The 13,851-nt window shown below is 41.8% G+C and overlaps 1 protein-coding gene across 1 annotated transcript in view; it reads right to left on the reverse strand.

The window, feature by feature from the left end:
* TAF1 (TATA-box binding protein associated factor 1) overlaps nt 1-13,851 on the reverse strand; it is a 493,091-nt gene that overhangs the window by 240,516 nt on the left and 238,724 nt on the right. The window contains 1 exon segment of the mRNA XM_030210565.1: nt 9,714-9,833. Coding sequence (XP_030066425.1) covers nt 9,714-9,833 — 120 coding nt within the window.

Raw genomic sequence — 13,851 nt, forward strand, 5'->3', positions numbered from 1 at the left:
CGGTGAAGACCGAAGCAAAGAATTCATTTAATTTCTCCGCTACGGCTTTGTCCTCCTTGATCGCCCCTTTAACACCATTTTCGTCCAGCGGCCCAACCGACTCTTTGGCCGGTTTCCTGCTTTTAATGTATCTAAAAAAGTTTTTACTATGTATTTTTGCTTCCAACGCTAATTTCTTCTCAAAGTCCTTTTTTGCCCTCCTTATCTCCGCTTTGCATTTGGCTTGGCATCCTTATGATCTATCCTGTTACTTTCAGTTGGTTCTCTTCTCCACTTTCTGAAGGATTGTTTTTTGGCTCTAATGATTTCCTTTATCTTACTGTTTAGCCACGCCGGCTGACGTTTAGTCTTTTTTTCCCTTTTTCCTAATACGTGGAATATATTTGTCCTGAACCTCCAGGATGGTGTTTTTAAACAGCATCCACGCCTGATGCAAGTTTTTTACTCTGCGAGCTGCTCCTTTCAGTCTTTTTTTCACCATTTTTCTCATTTTGTCGTAATCACCTTTCTATAGTTAAACGCTAGCGTACTTGATTTCCTAGTTTCACTTCCTTCAATGCCAATATCAAAACCGATCATATTATGATCACTGTTATCAAGCGGCCCTCGTATCGTTACCCCCTGCACTAGATCATGAGCACCACTAAGGACTAAGTCTAGTATTTTTCCTTCTCTTGTCGGCTCCTGAACTAGCTGTTCCATGAAGCTGTCCTTGATTTCATCAAGAAATCTTATGTCCCTTGCGTGTACAGATGTTACATTACCCCAGTCTATATGCGGGTAATTGAAATCCCCCATTATTATTGTGTTGCCCAGTTTGTTTGCGTCCCTGATTTCCTTTAACATTTCCGCATCCGTCTGTTCGTCCTGGCCAGGCGGACGGTAGTACACTCCTATCACTATCCTTTTCCCCTTGTGTCCTTCTATTATCCCTACTTTACAATCTTTTTTCACTCATTTGGCCCAGATTGTATTACTTTTGAAACCGGGTACAGATCCAGTGAAACCTTCTTCTTATAGGACTGTATCTCTTTTGAATGGGCTGTGTTGGCATTAGCGCACTGGCAGCCGCTAGAGCAACTTTGTAAACAGGGGAGTTAATATTTTCAAATTTGTGATGTTTTTACTTATTGGGCATGTTGGGAGAGAGAAAATAATGCTGCTCTTTTAGTCACACTGGTTTTAGTTGAGCCACACTCTCTACAGTTAGCAACCTTTTAGCAATGTTGTGGCTAATATGTAATGTTGTAATTTAATAATTGAAGAGTGCTGTGACCTATGACCCTAACATAGGCAGCCTTTATAGTTAGTACTCACACAGTTGGTGGAGACTCACCAAGAGTTGCTGTTGGATAGAAGGAAGGTATGTTCATGTTATGCTGGCTTTTTGGTACTTTGTTGGAACCAGCTGTAGTAAGAATTGCTGCCTAAATTTTTTAATACATATTTTAATTGTAAGATTTTTTATCTGACATTAGCAAACTCTTAGTATTTTTATTTGTCCTTAGCTTTTAACCTGGAACACACCTCTAGGGTACATGAGTCCTATTTCACCTCCTTTCGTTTATGGGTATGCTTTTATCAGTAGTTACTATGATTTCATATTGTTTTTATATGTGTTTTGGCTTCAGACTGTGGTCTATGATTTTGCTTTTAGTTATCTATTTGTTTCACGGGTTCTTATGATTTATACTAACATGTATTTCTTTTGTATCTATTACAGGTTTTTATTATCCCCTGGTGATGCAGCCATTTATAAGGCAAAACATGGCTGTGTTGGGCTTTTAAGTATTTATTTATGCTTTTAGGTGATGAATAACACTGACCCTTTACTATCATCGATCTGCTGTTTTGCTGCCTGGCTGAACTATGGCCTGTTTCCAGAAAGAAGGTATCGATCCAGAAGAAAGACTGGAATGGATCATGTGCATACCAAAGGGTAATAACCTGTGTGATGCCAGTTTCAGCCAGGCTTAGGGTAAAGGCCTAGGAGTCAAGTAGCTGCTCTCATCGAACAAAGGGTGGTCCTAACTAGGGCTATACCAAATATTTACATTCGATTCGGCCCCAAATAGTGCCCAAATATATTATTTGTATTCGGCCAAATAGTAATTTAAATTTGAATACAAATAATCCAGGACTCTATTGCGCTAAATTCTACTGGAATAAACACTTGATCTCTGATTTCACGCTGCTTCTGTTATTTATGTTAAAGCTCAATGCCAATTATTCATATTCGGTATTCATATTTGACCAAATAATTTTTTCATTATTCATATTTGGCCGAATAGTAAAATATGAACCATGAGTGTTGGTAGAGTGAATGAAGTTCAGAATTTCAAAGGTAGAGCATCAACAAGATCAGCCACCAGATGACTTGAACCAGGTAGTGGTGCAGAAGCCAAAAGTGGTTGATGTAATGATTTAGAGATTTTATCTTCTCAAAAATATAATTGGCCTTCAAGTCCGTGGATGCTAGATTAGATGGCATGGGTCTTTCTTGTCTGTCAGTTGCAAGACTAACAAAAAAAGATGCTTAGATTTGACGAGAAATTGATTACATTTGTGAAGTAAATTTTCTTTGCTTGTTTCAGCTGTAAGTTGTAATGCTGAATTTTATTCTTGCATAACTGAAGGAGCTGAGACAGGAAAAGAGATCTAGGGCCTTTCCCCTTTAAAACTGTATAACTTTCAAGTTGAAGCTCTCCTGGAAGCCAAAAGACCCAGAGAAACACTGTCCAGTAAGTTTGGGGAAGCTAAAGTTACCCTTTTGAAGTCCAAGCTGTGAGGGGTAGTGGTTTGATGCTGGGATGTAGCATCGTTCCTTGATGATGCATAATCAGTGCAGAGAAAGCTCTAGTCTCATGTAAAGTTCCAAAAGAGGAGGGATCCAAATCTGTCTGAGCTAATAAGGGGCTATAAGAACCATGGTTCCTCAGTAGTTTGCATTTCAGGAGAGCTTTTACAGTAAGAGGTATAGGAAGATTTGCACACAGAAGTCCTTCTCCTCAATCCAGAAGAATCGTATCTAAGGTTGATTTTCTGCACATCCCTATTCTGCAGCAAAACTAAAGGATCTTCCTGTTGTAAGGCATGGAAAAAACATCTATCAGAGTGTTCCGCTCTCAAAAAATCCTCTGGGCCACTTTATGTGTCTGCAAAATCTGACTGCCAGGCAGTTGTCCTTGCCTGCTAGATACATGGTTAAGATTCATCCCATGAGTGATGGCCCATTTTCACATTCTGACAGTCTCCCAACACAGGAGGTATGATCCTGTTCCTCTCTGACTGTTCAGAAAGTACATGGTTACCTGATGACTGTCAGTCTGAATGAAAATAATTTGTTGTTCAACCAATCTTTAAAAGTCTTTAAAGTGTACCACATTGCTCTTAGTTCCAGGTAAACTTTCTCCCAGAAGGACCATAACTCTTGAATATGGAGTCCAGCTGTATGAGCTCCCCCGTCCAGTTTGGATACATCCATCATTAACACAATTAGAACTGGGGGAATTTGGACTCCTTTTGCCAGAATGGATTGAATTGGCCACTAGGACAGGTGACAGAAATGATGTTTTATGTTTATAAAAACTTGACGTACCCTTACAACTTCACAGTACACAGTAGAGATCCCTTGGCCTGCGTCCACTTAGTGGACAAGGATTATTGATCATGTCTCAAACTGAGACACATCTAAGGAGTTACAGGCACCATGGATGCCATATGGCTCAACATCATCAACCACTGTCCCACTGATACTGCTGACTCTTCTAAATTTCTCCACTACAGTTATCCTTGACTGTGGAGGGAAGGCAGCTGCCCATCTATGAATTCTAATTGATGTATCAGAATTAGATGAGACTTTTGTTCTATAAGAACATAAGCGTTGCCATACTAAGACAGACCAAAGGTCCATCAAGCCTAGTATCCTGTTACAAACAGCGGCCAATCCTAGTCACAAGTACATGGCAAGATCACAAAAGAATAAAACAGATTTTATGCTGCTCATCCTAGAAATAAACAGTGCATTTTCCCAAGTCTATCTTATCCAACCCTTTTTTAAACCCTGCTAACTGCTTTTACCACATTTTCTGGCAACAAATTCCAGAGTTTAATTACACTTAAGACATATTTTCTCTGATTTATTTCTAAATTTACTACTTAATAGTTTCATTGCATGCCCCCTACTCCAAGAATTTTTGGAAAGAGTAAATAAGCAATTCATGTCTACTCACTCAGTATTTTATAGACCTCTATCACATCTCCCCTCAGCCGTTATTTTTCTCCAATCTGAAGAGAACTAGCTACTTCAGCCTTCATCACAGCACCTTTACCATTTTGTTGTCCTTCTCTGTACCTTTTCTAATTTTGCTATATCTTTTTAGAGATGCAGTGACCAGAGTTGCAGCCAGTATTTGAGGTGCAATCAAACACGGATCAATACAAAGAATTATAATATTCTCAGTTTTGTTTTCCATTCCTTTCCTAATAATTCTTAACATTCTATTCGTTTTCTTAGTCGCTGCTGAACACTGAGTACAGGGTTTCAACATATCAATGATGACACCAAATCCTTTTCCTGGGCAGCGACTCCTAATGAGGAACCTTGCATCATGTAGCAATAGTTTGGGTTTTTCTTTCCTCCATGCAGCTGTGTGTGCTCTGCCTGCCTTTCCTTTCCCTACCTAGCTGTGTGCTGGCTGAGTTCTGGTAAGAACATTGTTTGTTTTTCCCTTTGTTTGCTTTAATCCTTTGACTGCAGTGTAAGCACTGCTTCTTTCTGACTTGCGTATTAGAAGCAGTCCTTCCCTTTAGCCTGCTTTAACTCTTTGTCTGCTGCTGTTTGTCTCCTGATTCTTGTGAGCATTGCTCCTTATCTGATTTGTGTATGTAAAGGCAGCTTTCCTGGTTTGTTTGCTTTTCCCTTTGTCTATAGTGTCTGTTATTTGACTCTGTGGCTCAGCCTTGTGTATTCCTATAAGTGGCTTCCCTTTACCCTTGAGTGCTGTGTGGCCAGCCTTGTGTATTCTTATGAGTGGCTTCCCTTTACCCTTGAGTGCTGTGTGGCCAGCCTTGTGTATTCTTATGAGTGGATTCCCTTCACCCTTGAGTGCTGTGTGGCCAGCCTTGTGTATTCTTATGAGTGGCTTCCCTTTACCCTTGAGTGCTGTGTGGCCAGCCTTGTGTATTCTTATGAGTGGATTCCCTTCACCCTTGAGTGCTGTGTGGCCAGCCTTGTGTATTCTTATGAGTGGATTCCCTTTACCCTAGAGTGCTGTGTGGCCAAGCCTTGTGTATTCCTATGAATGGCTTCCCTTTATCCTTGAGTGCTTTGTTGCCAGCCTTGTGTATTCTTATGAGTGGCTTCCCTTTATTCTTGAGTGCTGTGTGGCCAGCCTTGTGTATTCTTTGAGTGGCTTCCCTTTTCCCTGAGTGCTGTATGGTACAGCTTAGAGTGTTCCTATGAATAGCTTCCCCTTATCCTTGAGTGCTAAGTGGCACAGCCATGAGTGTTCCTTTACTATGGTCGTGTGGCTTTGTCTTGAGTTTTCCCTGTGTGCTTTCTGTTTGAGTCTTCTCTGTGAGGTTTCTGTTTGAGTGGTTAACTGTTTAGCTGTGACTGCTAGCGCAGCCTTGAGCAGTCTCTCCGTGTGGCATGTGGGCTGTTCTTTCATTTAGCTGTGTATACTAGCACCGCCCTGAGCTTCCTCTCTGTTTAATTTCTGTTTGTGTTTGACTGGGTTGCTCTTCTGCTTAGCTGTGACTACTAGCGCCACCCTGAGTGGCCTCTCTGTGTGGCACGAGTGGGCTGTTCTTCCATTTAGCTGTGTCTACTAGCACAGCCGTAAGCATCCTCTCTGTATGGTTCTGTTTGAGTGGGTGGTTCTTCTGTTAGCTGTGACTACTAGCTCAGCCTTGAGCTGCTTCTCTGTGTGGCATGAGTGGACAGCTCTTCCGTTTAGCTGGGACTACTAGTTCAGCCCTGAGCTACCTCTCTGTGTGATTTCTGTTTGACTTGGTTAGGACTACTCGTTTATAGCTATGGTTCTAGCACAGCCCTCAGCGTCCTCTATTTGATTCTGTTTGTGTTGAGTGGGTGGTTCTTTTGTTAGTTGGGACTACTAGCTCAGCCCTGAGCTACCTCTCTGTGATTTCTGTTTGACTTGGTTAGGACTATTCGTTTATAGCTGTGGTTCTAAGCACAGCCCTGTGCTGCCTCCCTGTGTGGTTTTCTTATCATGGTTTCTACCATGTGAGTCTAAGTGGGGTTGTCCTTTCCCTTTCAGTTTCTTTGTGACTGTGTGTAGGGTCTTTTGATCCCTTGTTTATGGCTCTGTTTAGTGCAGTGTGTGTGAACTGCTTGAATAGTACTTGCTCAAGAGATTCCATTCTGTTTTTTTCCCCTTCCCTCTGTATGAGTGGGTTCCAGTTCGGCCTTGCAGCCCATATGAGTGTCCTTCCTTTGTTCCTGGTTTCTGCTTTTATTAAGTTCCGTTCCTGGTTTCTGCTTTAGCCAGGCTCTGGTTTCACCTTGTCTTGAGTGTGCTCTGTCTATTTGCCATGTCTGGTATCTTGTTTGTATTCAGTGCCTGGTTTGCCTCTGCTCTGCGTCTCCCCAGAGGACGTGTCTGCTGCAGCCCAAGGGCTCACCATCCCAGGTTCCGTGACAGATAGTAAGACCCGTTCCCTTATAAAAGCAATCAATGTGATCTCCTCTGGTGGGGATTTTCTACTGGATTCATTGGTAAGCCAGGTGAGCACTTTTCAGAGAAAACCTCTGGCTCATACTCAGAGTCCCAAGAGTGCTCACATCCAGACTGAGAAAAATACTCTAATGGAGAAATCGGTCTCTGCCCACCTCGACTTACTAACCTTGGGGGTCAGGCTGTGTGCAGATGCATCGAGACATCAAGAAACTTCAAAGCACTAGTGAAATTTCCTCCCCTAATGGACTGGAGATCAACACCAATGTGGCCAATATTGATTCTGAAACCCTTCGAGGTCTTGATGTTGATGTTTCTCCTGCAGGCAGAGCATGGGTCTTAAGGAACTGGATAGTCTCCTGTCTTGACACTGGTTAAGTTGAAGCTGCATCATTGCGTCAAACAAAAAATAGTGCTCTATCCACTCCTCAAACTTCTTCATGAGAGGCTCCTCAAAGGATGCCATCAACAAAGGTGTGGGACAAGCAACAGGTGTGGCCACATCCTTCTGACACACCTGGAGTGTAATGGAAGCAGGGTCTCAGGTCTTCAGAGGCTGCCGTCTCCTTTGATCTCCTGGAGGATAAGCAGCCATCATGTCAGTGGTATTTCGATGACACCAGTGACCTCTATGTCTCAATACTTTTGGCCCCTCACTCTAAATAGTCACAATGCCAATGAGTATTTTCCACTACCTGGCCTTCGGCATCATGGTCCCAACAAAGATGTGGACAAATCCTACCTTGTCTTTAGGCAGGATCTAATGATCATTGGTTCTGATGGCCTCTGCCAAAATGCTTAATGTTGAGGGTGACTGATACACCCAAGCATACTTGCAGCTCCAAAACCCATGGATACTGATGTTTCTGATGCCAAAGTTGTTAGACCAGGCTTCCCTGCACCAAAAAATTGTTTGTGCTGTTTCTTTCGAAAGAAATCCTCCTTTGGATATCTGTGAACATAATTTACAGTGAAAGGGATCATGGTGGGGTATCAAGTACTGCAGGCACAAATTATGAGTATCTGTTAGGGATATAGTCATGTTTCACTGAGTGCACAACCAGTGGGAACTCTCTTTTGGGACATGTTGTTTGGAAAAATGCCACAGTAAAATCAAACAACTTGATGATGAAAGCAACCTGCCTAGGAGTGTGAGACCTCAATAAAGCCTGCAGAGTGGAATGCAAAAAAAAAACTTGAAACAGCTGAAAAACCTAAGGCACTATTAGGAAAAGCATGGTATGATAGTGATAGAACACCAGGATGAAAACTTACAAAAAGTCAAAAATGGTTGACTAGGAGTTCAACACAACATGGAAAAAACACATCTGATGTGCTTCACGGAAAACAAAGGACTGAAACAGTCCTACCAGGAAGTGGTGCACGTGCACAGTGAACCTGTCTATATATCTAGAAACCTAGGCTGGAGTAGTATTCCTATGCCTGGATCTGTCAACGATGTCACTCATGTTGTGAGGATTTCATATTCTGCTTGTCCTGAGAGAAAGATCTGAAACAGGCAAAAAAAAGTGGATCAACTCTCTGAAGTCACACTGGGTAATCCCTGAATATCCAGTGACCACCAGATTATGTGACAAACACAACGGTACAGATGGATTCAGCACAAATCACCCATACTTCTAAAGTGTCAACTTTGTCAAGATGGAAGGATGACACCAGCAAAAGGAGATAGATTTTGATGGGAGTAGAACAATAGGTCAGCAACAATTAAATAATAAAAGCAAAAAAACAATAGGCAGCAATACTGTATGGTTTTCAAAAGAAGTGGCTGAAAAGGTAAGAGCAAAAATGATAGCACCTATGTGATATAAGGGATTACAAAGTGAATATATTGAAAGAGCCTATGTTAATGGAAAAAAACAGGTGTGAAGAGGGGAAGGGGTGAGGAAGGAGACAAAAACAACCCAAAGAAAAGGACTGGAGAAGGATCACAGAGAGACAAACGGAGGAGAGGTAGCCCCAGAGCCCTAGAAAAAAGGATCCATGTAGGAAAAGCAAAGCAGAACATAGACTAGGAAATGGTACAGGATACAACACAAGATATTATGAAGCCTTAAGACTAGACATACCAAAGTGTTTGTCCCATTTTGTGGCCTATTTTAAGAAGGATTTGGTTGGCTTACTTCCCTTTTATCCTTTAGTTTACTGGGCACAGTATCACTATCAATGAAGCATCATTTAGCACACTTATTGACTATTTAGGACCATTAATACTTTGAAGTCTAACTGTTCACATTTTTCAAATGGACAGTTGAATATGCTATCCTTCAACACAAACTTCTGGAAGAATTTAAAATTTTCTCTCAAATATCTCATGTTTTTACAAGTCTTTTCAAGGAGAGATGTTTAACTGAATCAGAATGGAGAACTGCAGGTTGTCTTTTCTTTATAATTTGACAGTGCAGGAAATTAGCTATAAATGTTAAACTGCAATTATATCAACTACATTCCTATGGACATTTTTTATTTTCAGTTATTAAATATGTAATTAAATACATAACAGCAGCTTGCAATTATAGGTTGTTTCTTGTTGCATATTATAAATTGGGGATTTTTCTTCTTTTTTAAAGATGTGCTTTTGCTTTATGTTTAGAGTATATTTTCTCACTGAGCTTTTAGTTTGGTCCTTATTATGACTCACGGTGTAGCTGGACTCCTAGACTCTTACCCGTGTTTAAAGTATTCGATCGAATTCTTCTCTTCTTCTCAAAGTTTAATATTGATTTATGAAAATGTTTTCTATTCTACTTTTCAATACAGACATTTATCTGAATAAAGATTATTAAGATACTGTATATATTAGGCATACATGTTGAATATATACACTTATGCAACCTGCAATATAACATATGGCCTTATGAAATCCCTCTGAAATGGGATGTGACTTTCCGATATAAAAAGGCTCCAACCTCTCATGCATCCTTGTCTTATAGCATCAGACTGAACCACCTCCCACAATCTAGGCTTTTCTTCTACTTGCTTCTTTCTCACCTCTTCTTCTGGAACTCCAAATTTACGCAACAGTTGTTTGGCATTTTTTAGAGAAAGACGACGTAGATCAGCATCTGTTCCTGTAACAGTTTTCTTCACAGGCTGAGGCTCCTTATCATCCTGCTCGTGAGATAAATGTGAGAATCTTTGTTAGTTCAGACCACTGCTGTATTTCCACCTTCCCTTCCTACCTTTGTCACAAGCCTGTGACAGACTACCTGAACCATCTCATTCTTTCAGCTTGCGCAGGCTTTCTTTCCACATACTTTTTGCAATTCACCCACTAACTAGCTACAGTACTTGCAGTGTTCAATTTTCCAAGACTGCCTCCTCATCCATCCCTCTCCTTATTAGTTTAAGTGCCACAAATGGACATATAGTACCACTGTTCTGAACTATGGAATCTGTTGCCAGACAATGTAGAACCAAAAAACCCCACAGAAAGTGGAAGTCCAAAAAAAAAAAAAAACCACTTCAGAAAGTCACAAAAGACAACAAGAAAAAGTAGTGGATCTGATACAACTTCCAACACAGATTTACGACAAATAAAGTCATTTACTGTAGAACGATAATCACAAAGAATGACTTAATTTGACTCGACATGGTGCCGTGTTTCGGAGTTTCTGCCTGCATCAACGTTACATATACCTTTGGGTATAAGCAGTGCTTTTTTGTAGAAAAAAAGGTGCCGGTACTCATTGTGGGTGGAGTCACCACATATGATCACCCCTATTATAACCACACCCACATTAGCCACACCCCTTATACCAGCCATAGCGCATATAAACAGACATCATTGAAAATATTATACTATAGGAGAAAAAAATGTGATTTTTTTTTTTTCATTATAAATAATTTCTGTAAGCTGTTACAGCTCCAGTATGCCCAGTGCAAAATAAGACAGCAGATGTAAATTCTCAAATTGGACATATTCCAGACACTAAAATGAAAATAAAATGATTTTTTTCTACCTTTGTTCTCTGGTGACTTTGTTTTTCTGATCATGCTGGCTCAGTATCTGATTCTGCTGCTATCTGTCCTCTTAACTCCGTTTCCAGGGCTTCCTTTCCATTTAGTTCTTTACTTTCCGCCTTTCTTCTTCATTTCTTGCCCTACATCCGTATGTAAAAGCTGGGTCCTCCGCAGACTTTACTGTCCAGTGGATCCAGCTTCTGCCTATTTTCTACATCCATTTGCAGTTTTTCTCCTCTCTTCCTTTTCCCTCATCTCATCTCCTTCCTCACTCTCTTCCCTCGCCTCCATCCATGTCCAGCTTTTCTTCTCTCCCCCTGCCCTCCCCTCCATCCACCCATGTCAAGCAACCCTCCTCTCCCTCTGCCCCCCTTCAGCCACCCATGCCATGCCCAGTGATTCTCCTCTCTCCCCTGCCATGTCCAGCATGTATCCTCTCCCCCTACCCTCCCCTCCACGTCCAGCACTTCTCTCTCCCCTCCCCTGCCCTCCCTCCCCAGCATGTCGCCTCCCTGCCCTGTCCTCCCTTTATCCATGCCCAGCAATTCTCCTCTCTCCCCTGCCTTCTCCTGCCCAGCATGTCTCCTCTCCCCCCCTGCCCTCCCCTCCATGTCCAGCGATTCTGCCCTCCCCCCTGCCCTCCCTTCATCCATGCCCAGCAATTCTCCTCCCTCCCCTGCCCATGTCCAGCATGTCTCCTCTCCCCCATGCCCTCCCCTCCATGCCAGCAATTTTCTCTCCCCTCCCCTGCCCTCCATGTCCCCTCTTCCCTCTCAGCACGTCCCACCTTCGAGGGAGAGGGAAGCAACGCAAGATCAGAGGAGAAGAACCTGCTTGCGCCCTGCGTGCCTGCCTCAGTGAGTACCGCTGTCTTCACTGCCGGCTGGTTCATCGCGACATGGAGAGGGGAGAGAGGGGACATGCTGGACATGGAAGGCAGGGGAGAGAGAATTGCTGGCATGGAGGGGAGGGGAGAGAGGAGAATTGCGACCGGCAATATTTAAACGGAGCTGGAATGGACGGGAGCGGGACCTCAAAAAAAAAAAAGGTGCTGGTACACCGTACCGGCACAAAAAAAGCACTGCGTATAAGTGTTTTGATTCCACTGCTTTAGAAGATTTAACAATCTACATATCTAACATATTTGAAGACTCCTGATGCAGGAAGAAATGCTGAAACACGGCACCGAGTCGAATTAAGTCACGTCTTTGTCATTATCGTTCTACAGTACAGGACTGTCATTCACATGTGTTGGAAGTTCCATCAGATCCACTACTCTTTTGTCTTTTTTTTTTCCAGAGAATGTGGACAAGGCTAACAGTAAGTACATCTAGGTTGAAAAGGAGAATTTAAAGAGATATCAAGTATTAGCCAGGTAAATGTGGGAATTGCCAGCTTTTCTAGAGTGAACACAGAATGAATACTCCCAATTATTTCTGCTAGGTATTTCTGCTAAGTGTCAGGCTATGGACAATGTGTGGTGCATAGTTTTTTTTTTTTTGTTACATTTGTACCCTGCGCTTTCCCACTCATGGCAGGCTCAATGCGGTTTACATGGGGCAATGGAGGGTTAAGTGACTTCCCAGAGTGATCCGGATTCGTCACTGTATGAGACAGGACCACTAGTCAGAGCCAGCATATTTCTTATTTTATGTTACCTGGTAGAAAAATCCCAGATTTATGTTCAACTATAGTTTCACACTCAGAATTTCTTAAAGCTCCTTCACTGTACTCTTTACCACGGGATGCCAGTTTTGATCAAGTTTACTTGATTTCCTCATTTCATGCTGTTCTTTTCTCTCTATGCAGTCATTTTTTTCCTTAATAAATGAGTGATATCAATTACCAGAAAATCTAACAAAAACCTGTTTCCTCAAAATTGTGCGAGACTCACATTTTTAAATATCCAAAAAAGTAGAGAAAAAAGACCTTAGAATTAGAATTTCAACTCCCTAAACTGTTGGAGTGAGCCTGATACAATCATAGGTCAAATACCTGTGGGCATGTGACCAAAGGGGCACGACAATCCTCTTTGGAGCCCAGAGGAGTATTGCTTTGATTATAACAGGGGAAACGAGAAAAAAAATAAAAGTACTAGAGGAGGTAAAGTGTTTCTGCTATGCAAGGACTGATGGATTTACATGCGAGACCAGAATCAACTGTACCTACTACCAACCATATGAGTAATCTTTCCCTGCAGCTACTTCCCTGACCTCCAAGGAAGACACCTCCACAGCCCAGTGGTATAAAAAAAAATCATTCAATAATAAAAAACACTCTATTATTCAGACCTACTGCTGACAATATTTTATTTATCAAATTACAACTATAGCAACATAAAAAATAATGATAAATGTGTAGAGAAAAAGACCTCAGAATTTTGCAGCTGCCATTATAAAACTGAACTGTCCAGCAGCAGTGTGAGTACAGAGTTTTGACAAGAACGACTTCTCTGTTAATTTTAGATTTTAAAAAAAAACATGGGTGAGACCAGAAGGATACAAGGATTTCTGCAGAACAGAATGTGCAATAGCTCTATTGAAACAGAAGGAACAAGGCCCAAAGAAAGGCTATTATTCACAACAGAAAGAGCAAGGGGGACAACACTATGAATTTGGAGATTTAACCAGCTTGAAGAAACTGGATCTAAAATACTGGCTATCATACATATTGAAGATAACTGCTTCGACAGAGCACACAGCGAAGGAAACGGAAGAGTTACAGGAGAAGGAAATCACTGGAGCAGGAGAAATTGGTGAGAAGGGGTGCTTGAGGGCTGTTTCCAAATGGCTCTGTAGGTGAGAAACTCAATGGCACATTTTCTAATAAATATACTCACAGAAGCTCCAGGTACGCTTTCCTACACTTAAGAACATAAGAACAGCTATACTGGGTTAAACTAATGGTCCATTTAGCCCAGTATCCTCCTTCCAACAGTGGCCAATCCAGGTCACAAGTGCCTGGCAGAAACTCAAATAGTAGCAACATTCCATGCTACCAATCCCAGGGCAAGCAGTGGCCTCCCCCATGTCCATCTCCATAACAAACTATAGGCTTTTCCTCCAGGAACTTGTCCAAACCTTTTTTTAAACCCAGATATGCTACCACAGATATGTTAAACCCAGATGTTACCACATCCTTCAGCAGAAAGTTCTAGAGCTTAACT

The sequence above is a fragment of the Microcaecilia unicolor genome, chromosome 7, assembly GCF_901765095.1.
Source record: "Microcaecilia unicolor chromosome 7, aMicUni1.1, whole genome shotgun sequence".
NCBI classification, from domain to species: domain Eukaryota; kingdom Metazoa; phylum Chordata; class Amphibia; order Gymnophiona; family Siphonopidae; genus Microcaecilia; species Microcaecilia unicolor.